This window comes from Aquarana catesbeiana, linkage group LG08, assembly GCF_042186555.1.
Source record: "Aquarana catesbeiana isolate 2022-GZ linkage group LG08, ASM4218655v1, whole genome shotgun sequence".
In the NCBI taxonomy this organism is placed as follows: Eukaryota; Metazoa; Chordata; class Amphibia; order Anura; family Ranidae; genus Aquarana; species Aquarana catesbeiana.
The window spans coordinates 205,164,287-205,185,717 of NC_133331.1; the positions used below are offsets into that span (position 1 = coordinate 205,164,287).

Genomic DNA, 21,431 nt, shown 5'->3' on the forward strand with positions numbered 1-21,431 from the left:
CTACCTGTCAACTTTTTTTTTTAAACTTGGAGTGGTGAATTGATGGCGCTGGAACCTTATAGCTTTGATGTTTGAATTTGATTTTAACACAACTATACTGATGAGAAGCCATTGGGGAAACCAAGTAAGATTTGGGCTGCTTCCATACACCAAGGAACCATCACAGAAACCTTGGGAAGTGAATGTAATGTCTAGAAATAGAAGCACCACACTAAAATTTTAGAGTGAAAAAAGTGGGATTTTATTCCAAACTTATATTAAATAAGTGATCCAATGCATTCTGGGGACCTCACAGCTTCCCCTTCATTGGGGCTTTGTGAATGTTGATTTGGATAATGAATAGGTCCTGTGAATCTACAGCCAGCTGCTGAACATGAACAAGTCCCCTGTAGATTCAAATAACTTATTCATCAACATCAGTCCACATCAACATTCTTAAAGTCCTGATGAAGGGGGAGCTATATGACCCCCAAAATGCATTGGATCGTTTATTCAATTTCTTATTATTAAAATTCTAGGTTTACATCCATTTAACAAGCTGCTAACAATCAAACACTACTAAGTGCTTCTAAAGAAGATTTGAGGAGATTGAACTTTGCTTTATCTTTATATCTATGTACAAGTATATTAAATCTATCCCAAAATCACACGACCTCCAATCATAGAACAGGACTCCCCAGTTCTACACTACAGTGGGATGAAAGAGGCCAATGTACTGTAAGCACCTTTTACATCTTTTGGTGATGAAGACCACTTTTCTCACCTTGCTATAGATTCCCAGAGGAGAAGGGAGGGGTGTGTCCAGGACCACCAGGCAATTTGAATTTTGCTGCATTAGCGGCTAAGGGAAAGATGTGATCCAACAGGTAGCATATTGGCTTGCCATTACCAGGCAGCCTGTGCACAGCAGAAATAGTTAAGTAGTCTTATTGCCTGATCCATATTATTTTATTTTTCCTAGGTACAGAGTTTGGCATTGAAAAAAAAGGAATTTCCTTTAAACGTGATTAGATAAGATTAGCTTCACCAAGCTAAATGGAAAAAAAATGCTCCTTTGGTTGATCAGCCAGATTGCACCAACCTAGAAATATAGTATAGTAAGTCTCATTATTTGAGTGATTGTTATCGTAAAAGAAACCACCTAAGCCAATATACTTGATCTGTTTGTAACAACTGGATCCCGTAAAACCTAAATACTTAGCACCACTAAACTAAAAATGATAAAACTGTGAAAATAAGATTTTGCTTACCTAAAGCAGAACTCTACCCACACAGCTACATACTTTATTGAAATGCATATAAGGGAACTTTTTGTCCTGCCAAAATCCTGTTGGTAACATAAAGAGAGAAAAGCACTTCTGGTTTCCTGTCAGTTTTAGCAGAGAATTCAGGCACACATTCAGCTTTACACCCTTTAGAGAGTATTTACTATCTCCATTTAGGCTCTTCTCACTGTTCCCATTTCTTAGCATTTCTCGTATCTTAGTGTGGCCATTTCTCTTCCCCGCCAAGTGTAATCCTCAGGATTATACTTGAGTCCACTGTAGTCCCTTCTTTCTTAACTCTCTTCTCCTTCTCTGCTGTCTGGCTCATTGTCTTAGCTTCTCCACTCCTTCACAAGTCCTGCTCATTTCTACATCTTCTGGTTTCCTTTCTTTTTCCATTTTGCCATCATGCTCTCTTCTATTGCAATCTCTCTGCTACTACTCTCTAGTATGATCAGTGTATCCTTCTTCTATAATCTCTTCACCTTCCTGCCCATGCCATCACTGGCTCTTTTCTTTGTGTCTGATCTGCTCTCTCTTTCTGAGTTCTCTGTGTTTCACCTTTGTGCCGGAACAAAGGACCAAAGATACCGAATCTGTAAGAAGCCCGGGCGAAGATGTCAGCATCAGCTACAGAGCAACAAGGGACATCATGGCTGTCAAACTGCTGAAGTGAGGTACTTTGGCAAGTATATCTGCCACATCGGCCCTGTGTAAATTAAAGAAAGCCGGCAGCTTGATCTTCCCCAATGAATAAAGGATTGGCTATAATTAAGGCTGCACGCTGAAACGCGTAAGCCTTGTATTATTTTGTACCACACCTGGATTAATAAATGTATTAATTTGCAGAAGATCAAAGTGCCGTCTTTCTTTTATCTACAAATATGCTGTTTACACTTGCACATTATGATAGAAAACCTTGCACTGACAGCAGAGTTTAATTCTGCTTTTAGAACCTTGGACATTATCACGGGGTCTGCTCTGTGTATCAGTAGTGCTGACATGAATAAAGCTTGCAGCTGTTGCAGGCTTCATTTATAGATACATTTCAGTCATATTCCAATTAAATTGACCAAACATTTGTAACTACTTTCTTTGAAAAAAACATTGCTCAAATGTAAAAAAGTGCAAAAGAATCTGATAGTATTGTAATTACAGCGACAAGGCAAAGGTATGGCGCTTTTCAAAGAAAATGTCGTAAATCCAGAATCCATTTCATTATGTACAGCAGCTTTTCAAAGCTCATTGGGAGAATTGGATTGTTTTATGACAGAAAATAATTAGAAAATGAAATCTTGATTTGTTCTCCTCCATTTGTGCACTTCCTCGACAGTTAACCCTTCTGCTACGGACTGTTGAGATGCTTATGTAATGGTGTAAGGATGATATTGTGGAAATGTAGTTATCTTGGCATCTTATGGATCATGTACAATGTGTACTTTCAGTTGGCTTTATGGTGTCTTAGATGCTTAAAAGTATTAAGAGATAAAAGCACACTTATTGAAAATTGCTTATAAATGATTTCCTGTGCAATCTATATTTAATATTTATCTTAAATAGGCCTGACCAAACAATATCAGAAAGTTGGTAGGCAAAGTGCATAAGAAAATATCAGACTGTGAGAATGATAAAAGTGTGGATGATGCTCTATATTAGACTAGGATTATAAGATTTCCCTGTTTATAAACCCCACATGATCACATTTGAATAAATGGTCAAACCACGCCAAGTAGTAAGGTGCCATATTGGAATCACTGCCACCACCTAACCATTGTTCGGCTAAAGTGCAAAAAATCTGATGTTTTACGAAATTAAAGTTTATTGTGTCTAAACATTTCACAGACATTTTTTCATCAAAGCGTACCTCTAGACAATTTTTTTTTGTTTTTGATAGAGTGTGAAAGGGTTAGAATCTGATTTTTATTGCTGCCTGTTTTCTCCCTGTACACCTTGTCCCCAGAGACACAACAGGAAGTGAGTAGAAATCTCCCCAAAATAAGAGAAAACCATAGCTCTGTCAATTGTCACTGGTGTCCCCATTAGAAGAATTCCTCCTTACGCTTGTTCCTGTGACAGATGTAAAATTTTGGATTGCTATGGCCTTCACTCCTGATGGCAATGGTCACCAGGACAAAAGAGAAACTGAATTGCTGGGTGTCCAGTGCGTTCCTATACCTCAAAATTTATAGCGTTAGGACTGCAGTACACTAGGGTACCATGGCCTCTGCAGCATACGCATATATTTGCAAATATGTGTAAACTAAAACCCCATTGTGAACATGAACTGTTATGCCCCGTACACACGGTTGGATTTTCCTACGGAAAATGTTTGATGGAACCTTGTTGTCAGAAATTCTGAACGTGTGTAGGCTCCATCACACGTTTTCCATAGGAATTTCCGTCACACAAAATTTGAGATCTGGATCTCAAATTTTCAGACAACAAAATCCGTTGTCGGAAATTCAGATCGTGTGTACACAATTCCGACGCACAAAGTTCCACGCATGCTCGGACTCAAGCAGAAGAGCCGCGTTGGCTATTGAACTTCATTTTTCTCAGCTTGTCGTATGTGTTGTACGTCACCGCGTTCTTGACGTTAAAAATTTCCGACCAACTTTGTGTGACCGTGTGTTTGCAAGACAAGTTTGAGCCAACATCCATCGGAAAAAAAACATGGATTTTGCTGTCGGAAAATCCTATCGTGTGTACAAGGCATAAGGGTTAATTCAGTCTGTTGCAGGCTGGCTGGTAAGTGAGCTGGGAAATTTTCTTATTTTTTGACATGCATCGCCCGTCTATGTGCTCCTTGCTGCAAAGGCCAGTTATAGGTTGGTGTGGTTGTCATTTGTTTGTACTGTTGGTGAATTGGTGAGGGGATGCACTGGATACCTTCGCTGACATTGTGCTATTGCTGGGTGTCTAGTGTGTCCCTATACCTTTAAGAAGGGGTGAGCTCCTTTCAGGCATACCTGTCCAAATTTAGGGTTAGGACTGCAGTACACTAGGATACCGTGAAGTGGCTCTGCAGCTTACACATATTTTTGCAAATGTGTGCAAACTAAGCTTGTTTTAATGTGAACTGTTCGACATGGTTAGATTGGTTTGTTGCAGGCTGGCTTGTAAGTGAGATGGGAATTTTTGTTTGCCTAACCAATGTTATAACCGTTCCTTAGTTTATCCAAAACCAGAAAAAAATGCTGGAGTTTTACTTTAAGGTGCGGTGTAGCTTCTAAGCAGAGGAAGATTGATAAGGGGTGCCTAGTCTTATCTATGAATGAGCCCCTGATCATCATGCATATAGTGGCAGGGAGTATCACAAAGGACATCACCTTTTCGTCTGAAGCAATACATTGATGCTAAAGTGTTAAGAGTGACTTGGTTATCCACAGGGGTTGTAAATGGCAGGAAGTTAGTGAAAATGAGACCCTTTCACAGTCCCAAGAACCTTGAAAGACCCGACAGGAGATTACCTTACCACACTACCTAAAATGATTAAAAAAAAAAAAATTAATTTAAACATGATCTTCGATAGCCAAAAACTATAGAAAAAATAACACTTTGTGTGTACTAAAAGCATTTGCACGTGTAGCACCCTCTAGTGTGCTAGAAGTGTATAGAGATTGTTAGAGTAGGTACATTTCAGGTTTGGCTGGCAGCCAAGCCTGTTTGTTTGATCTGGGTTGGCAGTAAATTAGGCAGAGCTGGGTGACTCACAGGTAGCATCACTGAGACCTCCAACTTCTTTCCAGAACATGCTGGAATCTTCTGGAAAGAAATGAAGGAGAGGTGGAGCTGCCTGGAGTATTCTAAGGAGTCCTGACTAATCTCCAACCTTGATTGGCAGGGGGCAGGCCTCCTTAAATACTCAGGGTCAGCCCAGCTGGGGAGGAGTAGTTTGGGTGGAAGCTGGAGATGGAGTGCTAGGCTGTCGTGGCCTTTGAGGGAGCTCCCCAGTCTGGGAGGTGGGGTGACCTTGGGCCTGGGCTCGGTGTGGACAGGACCCCCTCAAGACACACGGAGGTGTCCTAGACAAGTGGCATGGGAGCAAGGACAGGACAGAAGGAGAGCACTGCGAGGCAAATCTCCAGGAGGAACTGAGAGGATTGGGAGATTGCAGTCTGGGATGAGTGCAGAGCCAGTGGAGTGGACTGTGATGGCATGGGCAGTGGAGAGAGGCAGCTGCAGCCAGGAGGGCTGGCAGGGCCTGAAGAGGTGGTGCTGGGATCAGTAGCCACATGGACAGCTAGCATTGGGACAGCCTATATTACTGCTACAGTCAATGGCCGCCGCTGACTTTTTCTGAGTTAGCTGCTCTCTGTTCTGACACATCTGATGTCCCTCCCTCACCCCCGGCCCGATCATCGGATAAGATGGCTTGGCTGCTCGGCAGCTCCGCTGCTCCTCTTCAGTGATTGGCTGCCTGCCTGTGTACATGTTGTGTAGATCCAGCCGGCGCTGCCCACTAAGTGCAGTCAGTGGTCGAGCTGCTGAGTGATACCCTGCCAGTGCCTACTCATCATCACATCACAGGAAATCCTAACCTGAAGTGAGTGGCATATACATATGCAAGCAACAGAAGAAGAACCACAGGTAACAGCAGTTAGGAGGAGCATTTTGATTTATATATTGCTGTAAAGTTGGACAGCTATTACTGCAAAGATATGTCTGTGTATTTTCCTTGTCAAAAGAAGTTTATTGAGTATACAATATTATAAAGATACATAAAGTAAGTTTACAAGGATCTATAAAGTAAGCTCATTGTTTTACAGTAGGGTTTATATAGGTAAATATCATGAAATTTTAAATATTAAACATTGGGTTCACGTAAACCTAAATTAAAGATATATGTCATTTCCTTAGTTACTTTTGTAGGTATTTAAATGATTTATACCTACTATACATATTGTTTACAGGTAGAGTGTATATAGGTCAAATAACTTCTGATAATGAGCTTTAATCGTAAGGTGGAGAAAAGAAAAGAGAAAGAAGAAAAAGGGTTGAAAGGTAGAGGTATGGTCCACAAGGTTGTCCCGCTCGTCAGTTTATTATTCTTTTTAGTTCTCTTTGAAGCCTTAGAATGGGTGTCTCTGTAAGTCATTTAATCTGTTACCATGGCAACAGGACAGAGTCATTGAAGTTTGACAGGAACTGTTGTTTTATCCAAGGATGCCAAAGTTTTTCAAATTTTGGAATTTGATTTTGATCGATGGCTACCATCTTAGCATGGGACAGTGTATTATTCATTCTGTGAATTGTTTCTGCTAGTACCAATGTAGGAGATTTCCATGCCTTGGCCACTGTTTGTTTTGCAGCCGTTATTAGTTGGATCATAAGTTTGAATTGAGAGAGTGTTAACCATTCCGGTTTTAGATTAAGTAAAGTTAAATATGGATCTGGTTGTATTATTTTTTTAAATATTTTAGATGCAATCACGAAGACTTTCTTCCAGAAGGTTTGGATTACTGGGCACGTCCACCATATGTGTAAATGTGTGCCTATTTCTGGGCATCCTCGAAAACAAAGAGCTGAGGTATTAGGTGAATATTTTGCCACTCTAGCGGGTACAAGGTACCAGCGAGTTAGGACTTTATAATTTGTCTCCAGTGCTAAGATGTTGGGTGAAGATGACTTAGATGTGAGCCATATGTTAGACCAGTCCGTGTCTTCTAAAGTTCGTCCCAGGTCCTCCTCCCACCTCTGAACGTAAGAGGGTCTATTAAGATTTGCTACTCCATATAATTGATTCTAAATGTGATGAAATTGTACCTTTAGCAAATGGATTTTTTGTACAGATTGATTCAAAAATGGATAATTGGGATAATGGTGTATCCCCCTTTAGGAATGGTGTATAGAAATTTTTGATTTGGAGATATCTAAATATCTCAGAGTTTGGTAGATCATATTTTTCTCTAAGCGATGGGAATGAAAGGAATGATTTAGATGCTATGAAGTCATTTAGTGTCTGAATGCCTGATGTTGTCCAAGCTTTAAAAGAATTTGGGTAGATCCATGCCGGATAAAAGGCCGGATTTCTGATAAAAGAAAGGAGAGGATTGTGTGGAGATTGTAACTGATATTTGGTTTTTAGTTTATCCCAGAGAGATAAGAAGTGTTTAGTTATGGGATTATGAATTTTAAAGCAGTCTTTAGGATCAAGCCATAATAAGTTTGATATTAATAGAGGGTCATTTTTTGAAGCCTCTATAAATACCCATAATGGGATTTCCTGTTTTGCATGGTATTTGGACAGACTGGCCAAATGTGCTGCTCTGTAGTAGTTAGTAAAATTAGGGTATCCCAGGCCTCCTTTATTTTTGGGAAGATGTAGTGTGTGTATAGGTATACGTGGTTTAGAAGAGCCCCATATAAACGAAGTTGCTCTTTTTTGTACTATTCTCAAAAAATAGGAAGGAATTGGAATAGGGAGGACTTTGAATAGATAAAGCAATTTGGGTAGAATAGTCATTTTGATTGCATTAATCTTCCCTATCCAGGATAAAGGAAGTTGCGACCATTGTTTTATTAGGTTTGTGATCTGTCTTAATACAGGAGGATAATTGGTTGAGAATAAGTCAGAATGAGATGCTGTTAAATGAATTCCAAGATATGGGATTGATTTTTCTGCCCATGTGAATGGGAGTGCAGCCCTAGCCGGGATCAACTCCATGTTTGTGAGTGAAATATTAAGCACTAGGCATTTCTTAGGATTAATCATAAGGCCGGATAGGGCTGCAAATCCATCAAGAGCTGGTATTAAGTTAGGACCAGAGACCTGTGGTGATGATAGAAAAAGTAATATATCGTCTGCAAATATACATAATTTGTGTGTAATACCTCCTACTTCAATGCCAGTTATAGTTTGGTTTGTTCTGATGTAATGTCTGTGTATTTTAAGAGTTAATTCATCTTCTTCACTTTGTATAGGCTGTTTCCATCAAGATCAAAATATGGCCACAACAGATGTATTGCAATACATTGCAATATAAAAAGAAGTACATTCTCTAGGCTACATGTATATGGGCATGGACTGGGGGGACGCTTGGCCTGAGTAACTTCCAATCCAAAGTGAAGCTGAATTATCTCATATATAACACATATCTTTCAACCACTGGAATTCAGCGTCACTTTATATTGGAAATTACTCAGGCCTGGCATACCATGCCCATATAAATATAGCCTAGAGAATGTACATCTTTTTTATATTGCATGAGTGACCTTAAAATGATGCCCCCCCCCCCCCGCCCTGAAAAAAGTTCTGCGGACGCCCACGCTCAGGTATTGGGGATCCCAGGGCAAGCAAGAGGTAAATCTTTAAACAAACAAAAGTTCAGGCACAGTGGTTTCCTTTGCGTATGTCAATTTACTTCTGGTAAACTAAATACCATAGGGAGAGAGGTTCATTTAAAGTGACCTCCCATACCTATTAAAGAAGGCAGTAAATTCTGATGTTACCAAGTGTCTTCAACACTGAACACAGCTGAACCCACCAAAATCTATTGGGAAAACTGATACTTCTGAGAGTGTTGATCTCTGGGGCCCCCACAGCTCTCACTGGTTTCTCCTTCTGACCTCATGTCTCTGTAGGAAACAGTAGTGACATGAGATCAAAGGGAGGAATCACTGGAAGTTGTGGGGGACCCAAGAGATCAACACTCCTGGAAGTGTTGGTTTATAGGCAGATGTAAGGGATGAGAACCTGTGAATGGAGCAGCAGAAAAGGTAAATATTTAATGCCACCTTTCACAGGTAAAGAAGGATTTATTTTTTTTTTTTTCACAATGGGTTTCAAATATTATGAACCCTCCTGTGCTATACCTCCCAATACAAAATACAGAAAAAATGCCATTTAAACATGTACGATCCTGATACAAATAAGCAAGTGTTATTTACGAATTCCAGCTCGATAAAAGCCTGTGTCAATTTCAATGGGTGACCCCAGGGTCTCTCAAATTGGGGGATTGTGATCAATATTTATGCATGTTTGTTTTTAGTAGGAAAAGTGGTAACAATAATGTGTGCAATTGGCAGGCTATATACATTTATCTAGCTAAAGATGTGTCTGCTTTTACTAGCGGTAATGCCTCCAAGGTGGGTGAGCGAGAAGGAGAATGAACTGCAGTCTAAGATTTCTGTTTTAGAGAAATGACAGTTCAACACATTTCCTATGTTCTAACACTATCTAAATAACATAGTAAGAATTTAACTATATTCAGTCTTCCAATAAGAAACTTTATTCTCTAAAAACATTAAAATAAAATTTATTAAATTATACATTTCAGTGAGTACAGAATTAAATCATGATGAGTAAAAGCAGGGTATATTGCACATAGATATGCATACAGAATGAAATTGTGACGTATAAACATAGTATTTAATGCAAATAGAAATAAATAGACATGTTTTCCATTTGTCATTTATTAACCACTTCAGTACAGGGCACTTTCATCCCCTTCCTGCCCAGGCAAATTTTCAGCTTTCAGTGCTGTTGCACTTTGAATGACAATTGCACGGTCATGCAACACTGTACACATATGAATTTTTTTTGAGACAGATAGAGCTTTCTTTTGGTAGTATTTAATCACCAATGAGGCTTATATTTTTTGCTAAAGAAAGACCAAAAATGTTTTAAAAAAAAGTTTTTCTTAGTTTCTGTTTTTGCAAATATGTAATTTTCCTTCTTCACTGATGTGTGCTGGTGAGGCTGCACTGATGGGCACTGATGAGGCTACCCTGATATGCACTAATGAGGCTGCACTGATGGACATGGAAGAGGCTGCGCTGATGAGGTGGCACTGATGAGGCAGCACTGATGGGCACTGATATGCCCCTTACACACGGTCGGACATTGATTGGACATTCCGACAACAAAATGCTAGGATTTTTTCCGACAGATGTTGGCTCAAACTTGTCTTGCACACACACGGTCACACAAAGTTGTCGAAAAATCTGATCATTCTGAACGCGGTGACGTACACCACGTACGTCGGGACTATAAATGGGGCAATAGCCAATAGCTTTCATCTCTTTATTTATTCTGAGCATGCGTGACACTTTGTGCGTCGGATTTGTGTACACACGATCGGAAATTCCGACAACGGATTTTGTTGTCGGAAAATTTTATAGCAAGCTCTCAAACTTTGTGTGTCAGAAAATCCGATGGAAAATGTGTGATGGAGCCTACACACGGTCGGAATTTCCGACAACAAGGTCCTATCACACATTTTCCGTCTGAAAATCTGACCGTGTGTACGGGGCAATAAGCTGCACTATTGGGCCATGATGGGCACTGATGAGGCTGCACTGATGAAGAGGCACTAATGAGGCAGCACCGATGTGTACTGGTAGGTGGCGCTAAGGGGCACTGATAGTTGGCACTGATGAGCACTGATAGGCAGCACTGATGGGCACTGATAAGCTGCACTAATGGGCACTGATAGGCTGCACTGATGAGCACTGATTGCCACTGTTGGGGCTGAATTGATAATCAGGGCACTGGTGATCAGTGCCCAGATTATTAGTGTAAACAATGTACTGACAGCCTTGCTGGGTATCGCCTGTCCTTTCCTCACACAGACCCAGCGTGTGAGGAAAGGAGTGCCAATAGCAGGCAAGTCTGTTTACATATGATCAGCTGTGATTAGACACAGCTGATCACATGGTAAAGGGCTGCTGTGATTGGCCCTTTACCACTATCTGTGATCAGCTGTGTCCGAAGGGCACAGTGGTCACAGAGTGCGCTGGATGCACGCCTCAAGGGGCGCGGGTGAGGTGGGATTCTGGGAGGACGTGGCTGCTCTCCCAGAACTGGAAACCCACATTGTAGCTGTCTTTTGGTTATAGTGTAGGTGAGAAGAGGTTAATTGACACATCTTCATTCCATTAAATTCTTGTTGTTCAATTTCTAAATTTTTCTCATTCTGCATTCCTCCAGTATCAGCTGTGTAGGCTTTTCAGGAATCCTCTAAAGTTTGATAATATTTAAAGTGGTTGTAAAGGCAGAATGTTTTTTATCTTAATTCATTCTATGCATTAAGATAAAAAGCTTTCTGTGTGCAGCAGCTCCCCTCAGCCCCTCCAATACTTACCTGAGCCCCATCTCAATCCAGAGATGTCCACGAGTGCCTCGACCGTTCCGGCACTCCCCCTCCCGATTGGCTGAGACAGAGCAGGGGCATCATTGGCTCCTCTGCTGTCAATCAAACTCAATTACCCAATCAGGAGAGAGAGGGGACGGGGCCGAACTGCAGCTCTGTGTCTGAATGGATACACAGAGCTACAGCTTGGCTCAGGTGCCCCCATAGCAAGCTGCTTGCTGTGGGAGCACTCATCAGGAGAAGGGGCCAGGAGCTCCAGCCAGGGACCCAAGAAGAGAAGGATATGGGCTGCTCTGTGCAAAACCACTACACAGAGCAGGTAAGTATAATATGTTATTTTAATAGAAAAAAAACTAGACTTTACAATCACTTTAAAGTCATTGTAAACGATCACCTTGTAAAACAGCCCATTAAGTTTAAAATAGAAATGAAAGCATTTGTGTATAGATATAAAAAAAATATATATATATCTACCTTTTTTTCCTTTTTTATAAGTGATCATATATCTTCTGTTCTCAGCTGCAAATGAGCTGGAGGGTGGAGAAGCAACAGCACACCGATCTTCACAGTGAAAGGCTTTGCAGGGGGGAGGGAGTGTCAGGACAAGTCTGATCATTGGAGTAGAACAGGCTGAGATCCCAGCATAGCTAGCAAACTGACAGTGGTGTGTTCTCATGCCTAGTGTAGGCAGTTTTTAATAGGAAAGCAGAGGGACTAGCAGGAACACCAAGGCTTTCACACAAAGGACTCCAAGCTTTCGTGGAAGCAGCAGCTCTCTACCGCTCAGCAGTGCCTCAGCCCCAGAATTAGCTTTTATGGATGTAAGGATTGAGAGCACCAAGCATTAGGAATTGGGCTATCAAGAGTTTGCATCCAATGTGTTTTAGGGTTCATACACAAATTCCCTTCTTTGGGGCTTAAATTTCTTGTGTGAGAGCAATCTGGACAGTTGGTGAATCCTGGATTTTTAATTAATTCTGAAGTTTGAAGAAGTATGGAAATTAAAAAGAAAAAAACCTACATACTCACCTCCATGCTGCAGCATCGGTGGGACCCTGCAGCTGTCCCATGTTGGCTCTAAGACCCAGAACTGAGTGATCACATGACTGCTAATTATTCAGTTCTTTGTTTTCTTTGAGTGGAGACCAGTGACTGTCAGTCAAGCTCTGCCCCTTCAGCACTCACTGGTGGGCACTGCTTGGAAAGGGAACGGTTGTCATCAGAACAATTGAAGAAGGAAAATATTGCCCCCTGTTCCAGTGAAGATTGACTAACGGGGGAGTTCCTATAACATGGTCTATATTCTAGCGCTCGTGGACTTTGGCAGTTATATTTCCTTTCTGGATGACAGGTCTCCTATTATGCATTGTACAAATATGATTTCACTTCTTCAGAGCCAGCTGATTCAAGGAAGAGTAAGGGATCTACAACTCACACTGCAAGCATAGCTCAAGCTTTGGCACAGGTGTCAGAAAACAGGAGAGCTGAACTTTTATATAAGAATGTATGATCTCATGTCTATGGGAAGCACCCACCCTCTGTCTTGGCTGGCCACAATACGAAGGAGGAACATTAACTAGACATCTTAGAAAACCTGTCCTACAACTATTTCCTTGTCATCAGCAGTGTCTGTCAGCAGCAATCATCTCCTTCCCCAACTCCTCCATGGTTACATAAGGAGGAATGTTTTTCTGGCCATCCCCTAATTCCATCATACGTAACTCAGGTGTTGAGGCTTCTTATATTGAACTAATAAATAATAGATTTATACAGATTCAATGTTTTGTCCAAATAGTTGCTTTAATATTGTTTCATTCCTGTCCAGCTTCTCTCTGACTGTAATGGTGTTTTGCAACTATGGAGGAGGCGGATATTGGTTCTTCCAGCACGCTCCTTGGAACGGTAAGCAAGATGTCCCATAAAAAAAGCACCACAGCCCCCACAACTAAGAACCTTTTAAGCAAATCAGTAATCTCCTTATTGATTCATAAAAGAAAAGGAATTAATATGGACCACCATCAACTTAGTAGGTAGGGGTATTTAACAATGAACTCTGTGTCTTAACTTCATAAAAGCCACTTCGACAAATCAGCAGGACCATATTGATCTTGAAATAAGCTTGAGATTGCTAAATGTATTTTCTTGCTGCACTGAGGGCCATTATTTTCTTGATCTAAAATTTATTTGTTTAACTATTGCATTCCTCTAACAAGCTGGTGAAGTCAGTGAGCAAAGTTTTTAGAAAAGTATACAGTATATCATTCTCAGTTTTTATTTCTGCACATCATTTCATGAATAAAATAGCTCTTGATGGTTTTCTTAATTATAGTCCCCGAGGCTGGATAACAGTATATATTCTATTGCTCTCCTCAATGAATCACTTTGTAACGGCTCCTTTGAAATATTGCTATTTAGAAAAAGAACCAGCTGCTTTCAGTAGATCATCATTTTTAATTAATATGATAAACTTTTTTTGAAAGTAGAGACTGTTGAAAATTTTTCAAGAACCTAATTCTCATACATATTTGTAGGTCCTGTCCTTAATCGGTATCTGAATGTCAGGTAGTACAGTTATTATTGTTGCTGGATGACTGCAAGAAAAATAATTGTGGTAGAAGCCACACCCTGACAGTGCTCCACTACCACACCTTCTCCTGCATCAACTGGCAAAAATAGCCAGTGGTTCCAGGTTTGAGGGAGCATGTCACCTTCTACGTGACAGTGCATAGGTCCAGCAGCCAATTTCTAGTCCTGAGCACTGTCACATGAATGAGGGAGTGTTGTCACACCAAGCCCTCTATTGTCAGACTCTAGCCAACACTCAGAGATAGTGGGGGATTTCAATAAAACTGCTGCATCACTTTTCAGGCATTAATCCCATTTGTTAATACACTATATTGTCAAAAGTATTGTGACACCTGGCTTTACACGCAGATGAACTTTAATGGCATCCCAGTCTTAGTCCGTAGGGTTCAAAATTGAGTTGGCCCACACTTTGCAGTTATAACAGCTTCAACTCTTCTGGGAAGGCTGTCCACAAGGTTTAGGAGTGTGTCTATAGGAATGTTTGACCATTCTTCCAGAAGCGCATTTGTGAGGTCAGGTGCTGATGTTGGACAAGAAGGCCTGGCTCGCAGTCTCCACTCTAATTCATCCCAAAGGTTCTATCAAGTTGAGGTCAGGACTCTGCGCAGGGCAGTTAAGTTCTTCCAACCCAAACTTCCATGTCTTTATGGACCTTGTTTGTGCACTGGTGCGCACTCATGTTGGAACAGGAAACTGTTCCCACAAAGTTGGGAGCATGAAATTGTCCAAAATGTCTTGCTATGCTGATGCCTTAAGAGTTCCCTATACTGGAACTAAGGGGCCAAGCCCAACCCCTGAAAAAAAAACCCCACACCATAATCCCCCCTCCACCAAATGGTTTGCATTTGGTTTGCAAAGTGGTGCAGCATGAGCCAAATATAAGTACACGTACTAGACAGATATATGAATTTGGTGCACACTGTGCCACTTTTAGAACACACATGAGACGCTTTTGAAAAATCTATCTGCACCAGTCTTTATGATTTCCAGGGGGTGTCTTTTTTCATGTTATGTACACAAAGGCTAAGCAATGTTAAAATGTAGCTCTCACAAGTATTGATAACCTCTCACAAAGTTTACAGTATTCCTCTCATGAATACCTTTATCTGCCTTTTTCTCCATAACAATGGTGCCATTTTTGTTTAGGCATCGTCAAGAGTAAGTATTTACTTTCTGGGCTTAAGATGCTGGCTTACAAAAATAAAATAAAAAATGCTTTTGTGTCCATATAAGGATTTTGATATAAAATGTAATAAAATGTGAACTTATATAATGAATTTGAATTTAAGCAAGCCAAGTCTCTGTAGCAATCAGTGGTGAATCATTGATAACATTCTTATTTCACCAACAAATTATCTGAAACTATTAAGCCGTGTACACACAAGCGGAATGTCCAACAGAAAAAGTCCGACGGGAGCTTTTCATCATCTATTCCGATCGTGTGTATGCCTCATCTGACTTTTTTTTTCAAAAATTCTGATGGACCTAGAAATAGAACATGTTCTAAATATTTCCGACGGAACCAATTCCTATTGGTAAAACTGCTCGTCTGTATGCTGTTTCGACAGACCAAAAACGATGCATGCTCTGAAGCAAGTATGAGACGGAAGCTATTGGCTACTGGCTATTGCACTTCCTTTCTAGTCCTGTCGTACGTGTTGTACGTCACTGCGTTCTGGACGGTCGGACTTTGGTGTGACCGTGTGTAGGCAAGACCGCTTGAGCGGAAATCCGTTGGAGTTCCGTCGGAGAAACCTTCGGAGTTTATTATATGCGGCATTAGTAAGTTTTTCATATACTGGTATCCAGGGCTTTTTTTCAGCAGGAACTCGGGGGGAACGCAGTCCTGGCACCTCCAGCACTGAATGTATGTAATGGCAAGGTGTGCTGGAGGGTCTATTGATGCTGGCTGCTGGAGAATCTATTGGTCCTGGGGGGTCAATTGTTGCTTGGAGGGATCTACTGCTAAGCAAAGGGTCTATTGTTATTGGCTGCTGGAGAATCTATTGGTCCTGGGGGGTCAATTGTTGCTTGGAGGGATCTACTGCTAAGCAAAGGGTCTGTTGTTATTGGTTGCTGGAGAGTCTATTGATGCTGGTAGGGATATATTGTTGCGGGGATGCATCTATTGTTGCTGGGGGTATTTTGTTGCAGGGGGTCTATTGATGCTGGGGGGAACTATTGTTGAAAGGGGGTGTATTGTTGCTGGCTTCTGGGGATATATCTTACAGCTTATCATTAACAAATTTGATACAAATTACTTAACGTCACAAAATGATACTGAATAAATGAGTTCCTGCACCTATTCTTTGCGGAAAAAATCCCTGTTGGCATCTATATAACTTACTGTTTCTATCTTTTGCACTTCTTATGTTGTATAATATTTTCTGAAAGCCAGTCTGACATTTGTTTGTTTCAGGTCTGACAATAGCAGATTTGGTGATGCCATGGTAAGCAGCTTGTTTATGTAATAAAATATTTCTAAGCCTATGTTTAGTGGATGTTTTACTGTAAAGAAAGACTGATTCTATGCTGTTGTCTATAAAAAATGGTTATTCCCTAAGAACATATCACATAACCATAATTATGCACTGACTGTGTGGAAAAGGATATTATTACTTTCTGTCATCATAATTTTCATTTTTTTTCTAGGGGACGTGTTCCATCTTCAGATAAGGGAGTAGTTATAGTTTGCTGGCTTATTAAAGCTTAATTAAAACAATTAACAACTAAATACGCTATTGAAACACATACACTCTGTTACCAAAAAATATTGGGACACCTGCCTTTACACCCACATGAATTTTAATAGGAACCCAATTTCCATCCGTAGGGTTCAATACTGAGTTGGCACGCCCTTTGCAACTATAACAGTTTCAAGTCTTCTGGGAAGGCTGTCCACAAGGTTTAGGAGTGTGTCTATGGGAATGTTTGACCATTCTTCCAGAAGCGCATTTGTGAGGTCAGGCACTGATGTGGACGAGAAGGCCTGGCTCGCAGTCTCTGCTCTAATTCATCCCAAAGGTGTTCTATCGGGTTGAGGTCAGGACTCTGTGCAGGCTAGTCAAGTTCCTCCACTCCAAACTCGCTCATCCGTGTCCTCATGGACCTTGCTTTGTGCAGTGATGTACAGTCATGTTGGAACAGGAAGGGGCCATCCCCAAACTGTTTCCACAAAAATGGGAGCATGAAATGTGTAAAATGTCTTGGTATTCTGATGCCTTAAGAGTTCCCTTCACTGGAACAAAGGGGCCAAGCCCAACCCCTGAAAAACAACCCCACATCATAATCCCCCCTCCACAAATGTTTTGGACCAATGCACAAAGCAAGGTCCATAAAGACATGGATGAGCGAGTTTGGGGTGGAGGAACTTGACTGGCCTGCATAGAGTCCTGACCTCAACCCAATAGAACACCTTTGGGATGAATTAGAGCGTAGACTGCGAGCCAGGCCTTCTTGTCCAACATCCGTGCCGAACCTCACAAATGCGCTTCTGGAAGAATTATCAAACATTCCTACACACACATTAAAAAACCTTGTGGACAGCCTTCCCAGAAGAGTTGAAGCTCTTATAGCTGCAAAGGGTGGTCCAACTCAATATTGAATCCTATGGACTAAGATTGGGATGCCAATAACCTCTCCCCCCCCCCGCCAAATGATGGCTGGACGGCGCGGCTCTCGTTCTGGGTGGACGTCATATGACGGCCATCCAGAACGACCGCTCTTGTGCGCCTACGGGGGCGCGCATCACGGCGATCGGTGGTGTGGTGTGTCAGTCTGATGGAGGCTCTTTACCATGTTATCAGCCGTGTCCAATCACGGCTGATCACGATGTAAACAGGAAGAGCCGTTGATCGGCTTTTCCTCACTTGCGTCTGACAGACGCGGGTAGAGGAGAGCCGATCGGCTGCTCTCCTGACAGGAAGGTCTGTGCTGATTGTTTATCAGCGCAGCCCCCCTCGGATGCCCACCCAGGACCACCAGGCTGACACCAGGACCACCAGGGATTGCCACCACACTGGACCACCAGGTATGCCACCCTAGACCACCAGGGAAATGCCAATCAGTGCCCAGGCAGCTGCCAATCAGTGCCCATCCCCAATGCCTGCCAGTGCCAGTGCCATCAGTGATACCTATCAATGCCATCTATGAGTGCTGCATATCAGTGCCCATCAATGCCACGTATTATTGCCCAGCAGTGCCGCCTATCAATGCCCAGCAGTGCTGCCTATCAGTGCCACCCATAAGTACCCAACAATGCAGCCTTTCAGTGCCCATCAGTGTTGCCTATCAGTGCCCATCAATGCTGCCTATCAATGCCCATCAGTGCTGTATATCAGTGCCACCCATCAGTGCCGCCTACCAGTGTCCATCAGTGCCACCTATCAGTACCCATCGTCAGTGCCCGTCAGTACCCATCAGTGCCACCTCATTGGTGCCACATCATCGGTGCCGCCTTATCAGTGCCCATCAGTGAAGTAGAAAACTTACTTTTTAAAAAAATTTTAGGTCTTTTTTTTTGTGTAGCAAAAAATAAAAAATGCAGTGGTGATCAAATACCACCAAAAGAAAGCTCTATTTGTGGGAACAAAATGATAAAAATTCTGTTTGGGTACAGTGTAGCATGACCACGCAATTGTCATTTACCACCTCAATACAGTGCACTTACACCCCCTTCCTGCCCAAGCCAATTTTCAGCTGTTGCTGTTTAAATGACAATTGCGCGATCATGCTACACTGTACCCAAATTAAATTTTTATCATTTTGTTCCCACAAATAGAGCTTTCTTTTGGTGGTATTTGATCACCTCTGGGGTGTTTTATTTTTTGCTAAACAAATAAAAAAAGACCTAAAATTTTGAAAAAAAAAAAGTTTTTCTTTTGTTTCTGTTATAAAATTTTGTAAATAAGTAAGTTTTCTCCTTAACTGACAGGCACTGATAAGGCGGCACTGACGGGCACTGATAAGGTGGCACAGATGAGGTGGCACCAATGAGGTGGCACTGATGGGCACTGATAGGCTGTACTGATAGGCACTGGTAGGCGGCACTGATGGATGGCACTGATATGCAGCACTGATGGGCAATGATAGGCGGCACTGCTGGGCACTGACAGGCGGCACTGATAGATGACATTGATAGGCATCACTGATGGCACTGGCATTGGCAGGCATTTGGGATGGGCACTGATTGGCAGCTGCCTGGGCACTGATAGGCAGCTGCCTGGGCACTGATTGGCATTTCCCTGGTGGTCCAGGGTGGTGCCAATCCCTGGTGGTACTGGCGGCATCCTGGTGGTCCTGGGCGGGCTGCACTGATAAACAATCAGCACAGACCCCCCCTGTCAGACGCGAGTGAGGAAAAGTCGATCAACGGCTCTTCCTGTTTACATCGTGATCAGCCGTGATTGGACACGGCTGATCTTGTGGTAAAGAGCCTCCATCAGAGGCTCTTTACTGAGATCGGTGTAGCGGTGTGTCTGACTGACACACCACACCACCGATCGCCACGATGCGTGCCCCCAGGGGCGGGCGAGAAGCATCGTTCTGGGGGGATGTCATATGACGCCCACCCAGAATGAGAGCTGCGCCGCTTGGCCGTCATTTGACAGCTAGCGGGCGCGAGGTGGTTAAACAGCGACAGCACGCCATCTAACCCGTATATTAGACTGGAGCAGACACGAAACCTTGAAACAATGGGTACATACAGAAAACTCCTTGGCGGGGGTCCGTTTGGACCAACTGCCCTGGTGCTAGCACCCTTTGCCGAAACAGGTATTATCCCACCTCACGGAGGGGGTGACAATCTGGACTGCTTGGAAAGTTTTCAGAGACCTGTCTCTCGCGCCACTCCCTTCTCCACTCATCCCAGTAGTGGGCAACCCAGCTTTCACTCTGGGACTTAGGGATCCTAGATTCCAAGATCTGAAATTAACTGAGAGATCACAGGCTAGACATTTTCTCATTGACGGACAATGGAAAAATAGACAACAAATCATAGACGACCCGACACTGCGGGGACTCTCCTTCTGGCAGAAGATCCAGCTGTCCCACTACATAAGTTCATTACCCTCACTGGACGCATTTGGGAGGCAACTAACCCCCTTTGAATTGCTCTACCTGGACAGGTCACCACTGAGGCACGTGATCTCTCTAACATACCAGCTACTGGTGTCTCCACAGCCGGACGTTAGACCTCCTTACATTGACAGGTGGGAGCGCAATCTGGGACTAAAATTCACAGATAAGCAGGTCGAGCTGATCATTCTTTTTTCTCACAAGCCTTCCATATGTGCAAGATGCCAAGAAGTGAGATACAAAGTGATGTCCTGTTGGTATTACACGCCAGTAAAGATTCACAAGATATTCCCACAGAGCGCAGACCAGTGTTGGAGATGTGGGGAGGGGGTTGGAACACTCCTCCATGTTTTCTGGTCATGCAGGTTGATATGGCCCTTTTGGACAGAGGTGCACCGATTCATCCAAAAGTTCACGGATCGTGTGTTGCCGAACTCCCCTGAGTTCTTCCTTCTGCATCATCACAAGATCCCAACCAAGAGCTACAGGACATCTATATTGCCATTCTTGCTCACAGCAGCAAAAGGCTGCATCCCACTGTATTGGAAACAGACCCAGCCTCCGACAGTGGCTGCATGGTTAAAAAGAGTAGCAGGCATACACGCAATGGAGGATTTGGTGGCCTCGGAAAAAGGCCTAAATGAGAAATTCTCCAAAAAATTGTATTTCTGGCACGAGTTTATCTACTCCGAGGAATACGGACAGCTAGTAAACCAAACTCCTTGAAGGGGAATAACTGCAAAAACTCCACAGTTGGACTGGATGTGACTGGACAGGGGTATTATCCCCTTTCCCCCCCACCCCCTCCTTCTTCTTTTTTTGTTTTTTCCACCCCCCTATTCCCCCATTTCTTTTCCAACCCTCCTCTTCCCCCCGACTCTCTCTTCCGCCTCTCTATTGTAGCGCTGGTAGATTTTTTATCTACCGCTGATAGGTAAATTTAGTGGGTCGCTTATTATAGGAAGTTAGATTTGCCTCTGTTCCAGCTTGGCTGACGTTGCATGCAGTTCCACATTGTGCCGGTGGGTGTCGTTGTCACCATCGGCAGGTGTTGGAAAAGCAACGTGTTGAAGCGAATGAGTGCTCCTCTGTCCCGGAGATAACTCGGTGGAGGTGGTCCTCCGAGTTGCATTCTGGGAGAGGGTATTTATGGGCAGACGCCATGTTTTAGGGTTCGTTTTCAGCCACCTGCTGGCCCTCCTGGCCAACAGGTATGCACTAGGAATACCACCTCGTGGTTCTCCGTTCCGGAGGCCCGCGTCGCTGTGGCGTGTGGGTGGGCCCAGAAGCCTGTCTGGGGCCTACCACAGCAGCGGAGGAATGGTCCTGAGCTGTCTATCCTGAGTGAAGAAGCTGGACAACCGAGAAGATCCCAGGGGAGGACCCGTCATGGAAGGATCATGCAGAGTGC

General features: G+C 42.8%; 1 protein-coding gene across 1 annotated transcript in view; it reads left to right on the plus strand.

Annotated features, from left to right (window-relative positions):
• LOC141106724 (heparan-alpha-glucosaminide N-acetyltransferase-like) overlaps positions 1 to 21,431 on the plus strand; it is a 645,511-nt gene that overhangs the window by 291,667 nt on the left and 332,413 nt on the right. Inside the window, exons 8-9 of the mRNA XM_073597659.1 lie at positions 13,185 to 13,261; positions 16,365 to 16,395. Coding sequence (XP_073453760.1) covers positions 13,185 to 13,261; positions 16,365 to 16,395 — 108 coding nt within the window. The remainder of the gene's footprint in view (positions 1 to 13,184; positions 13,262 to 16,364; positions 16,396 to 21,431) is intronic.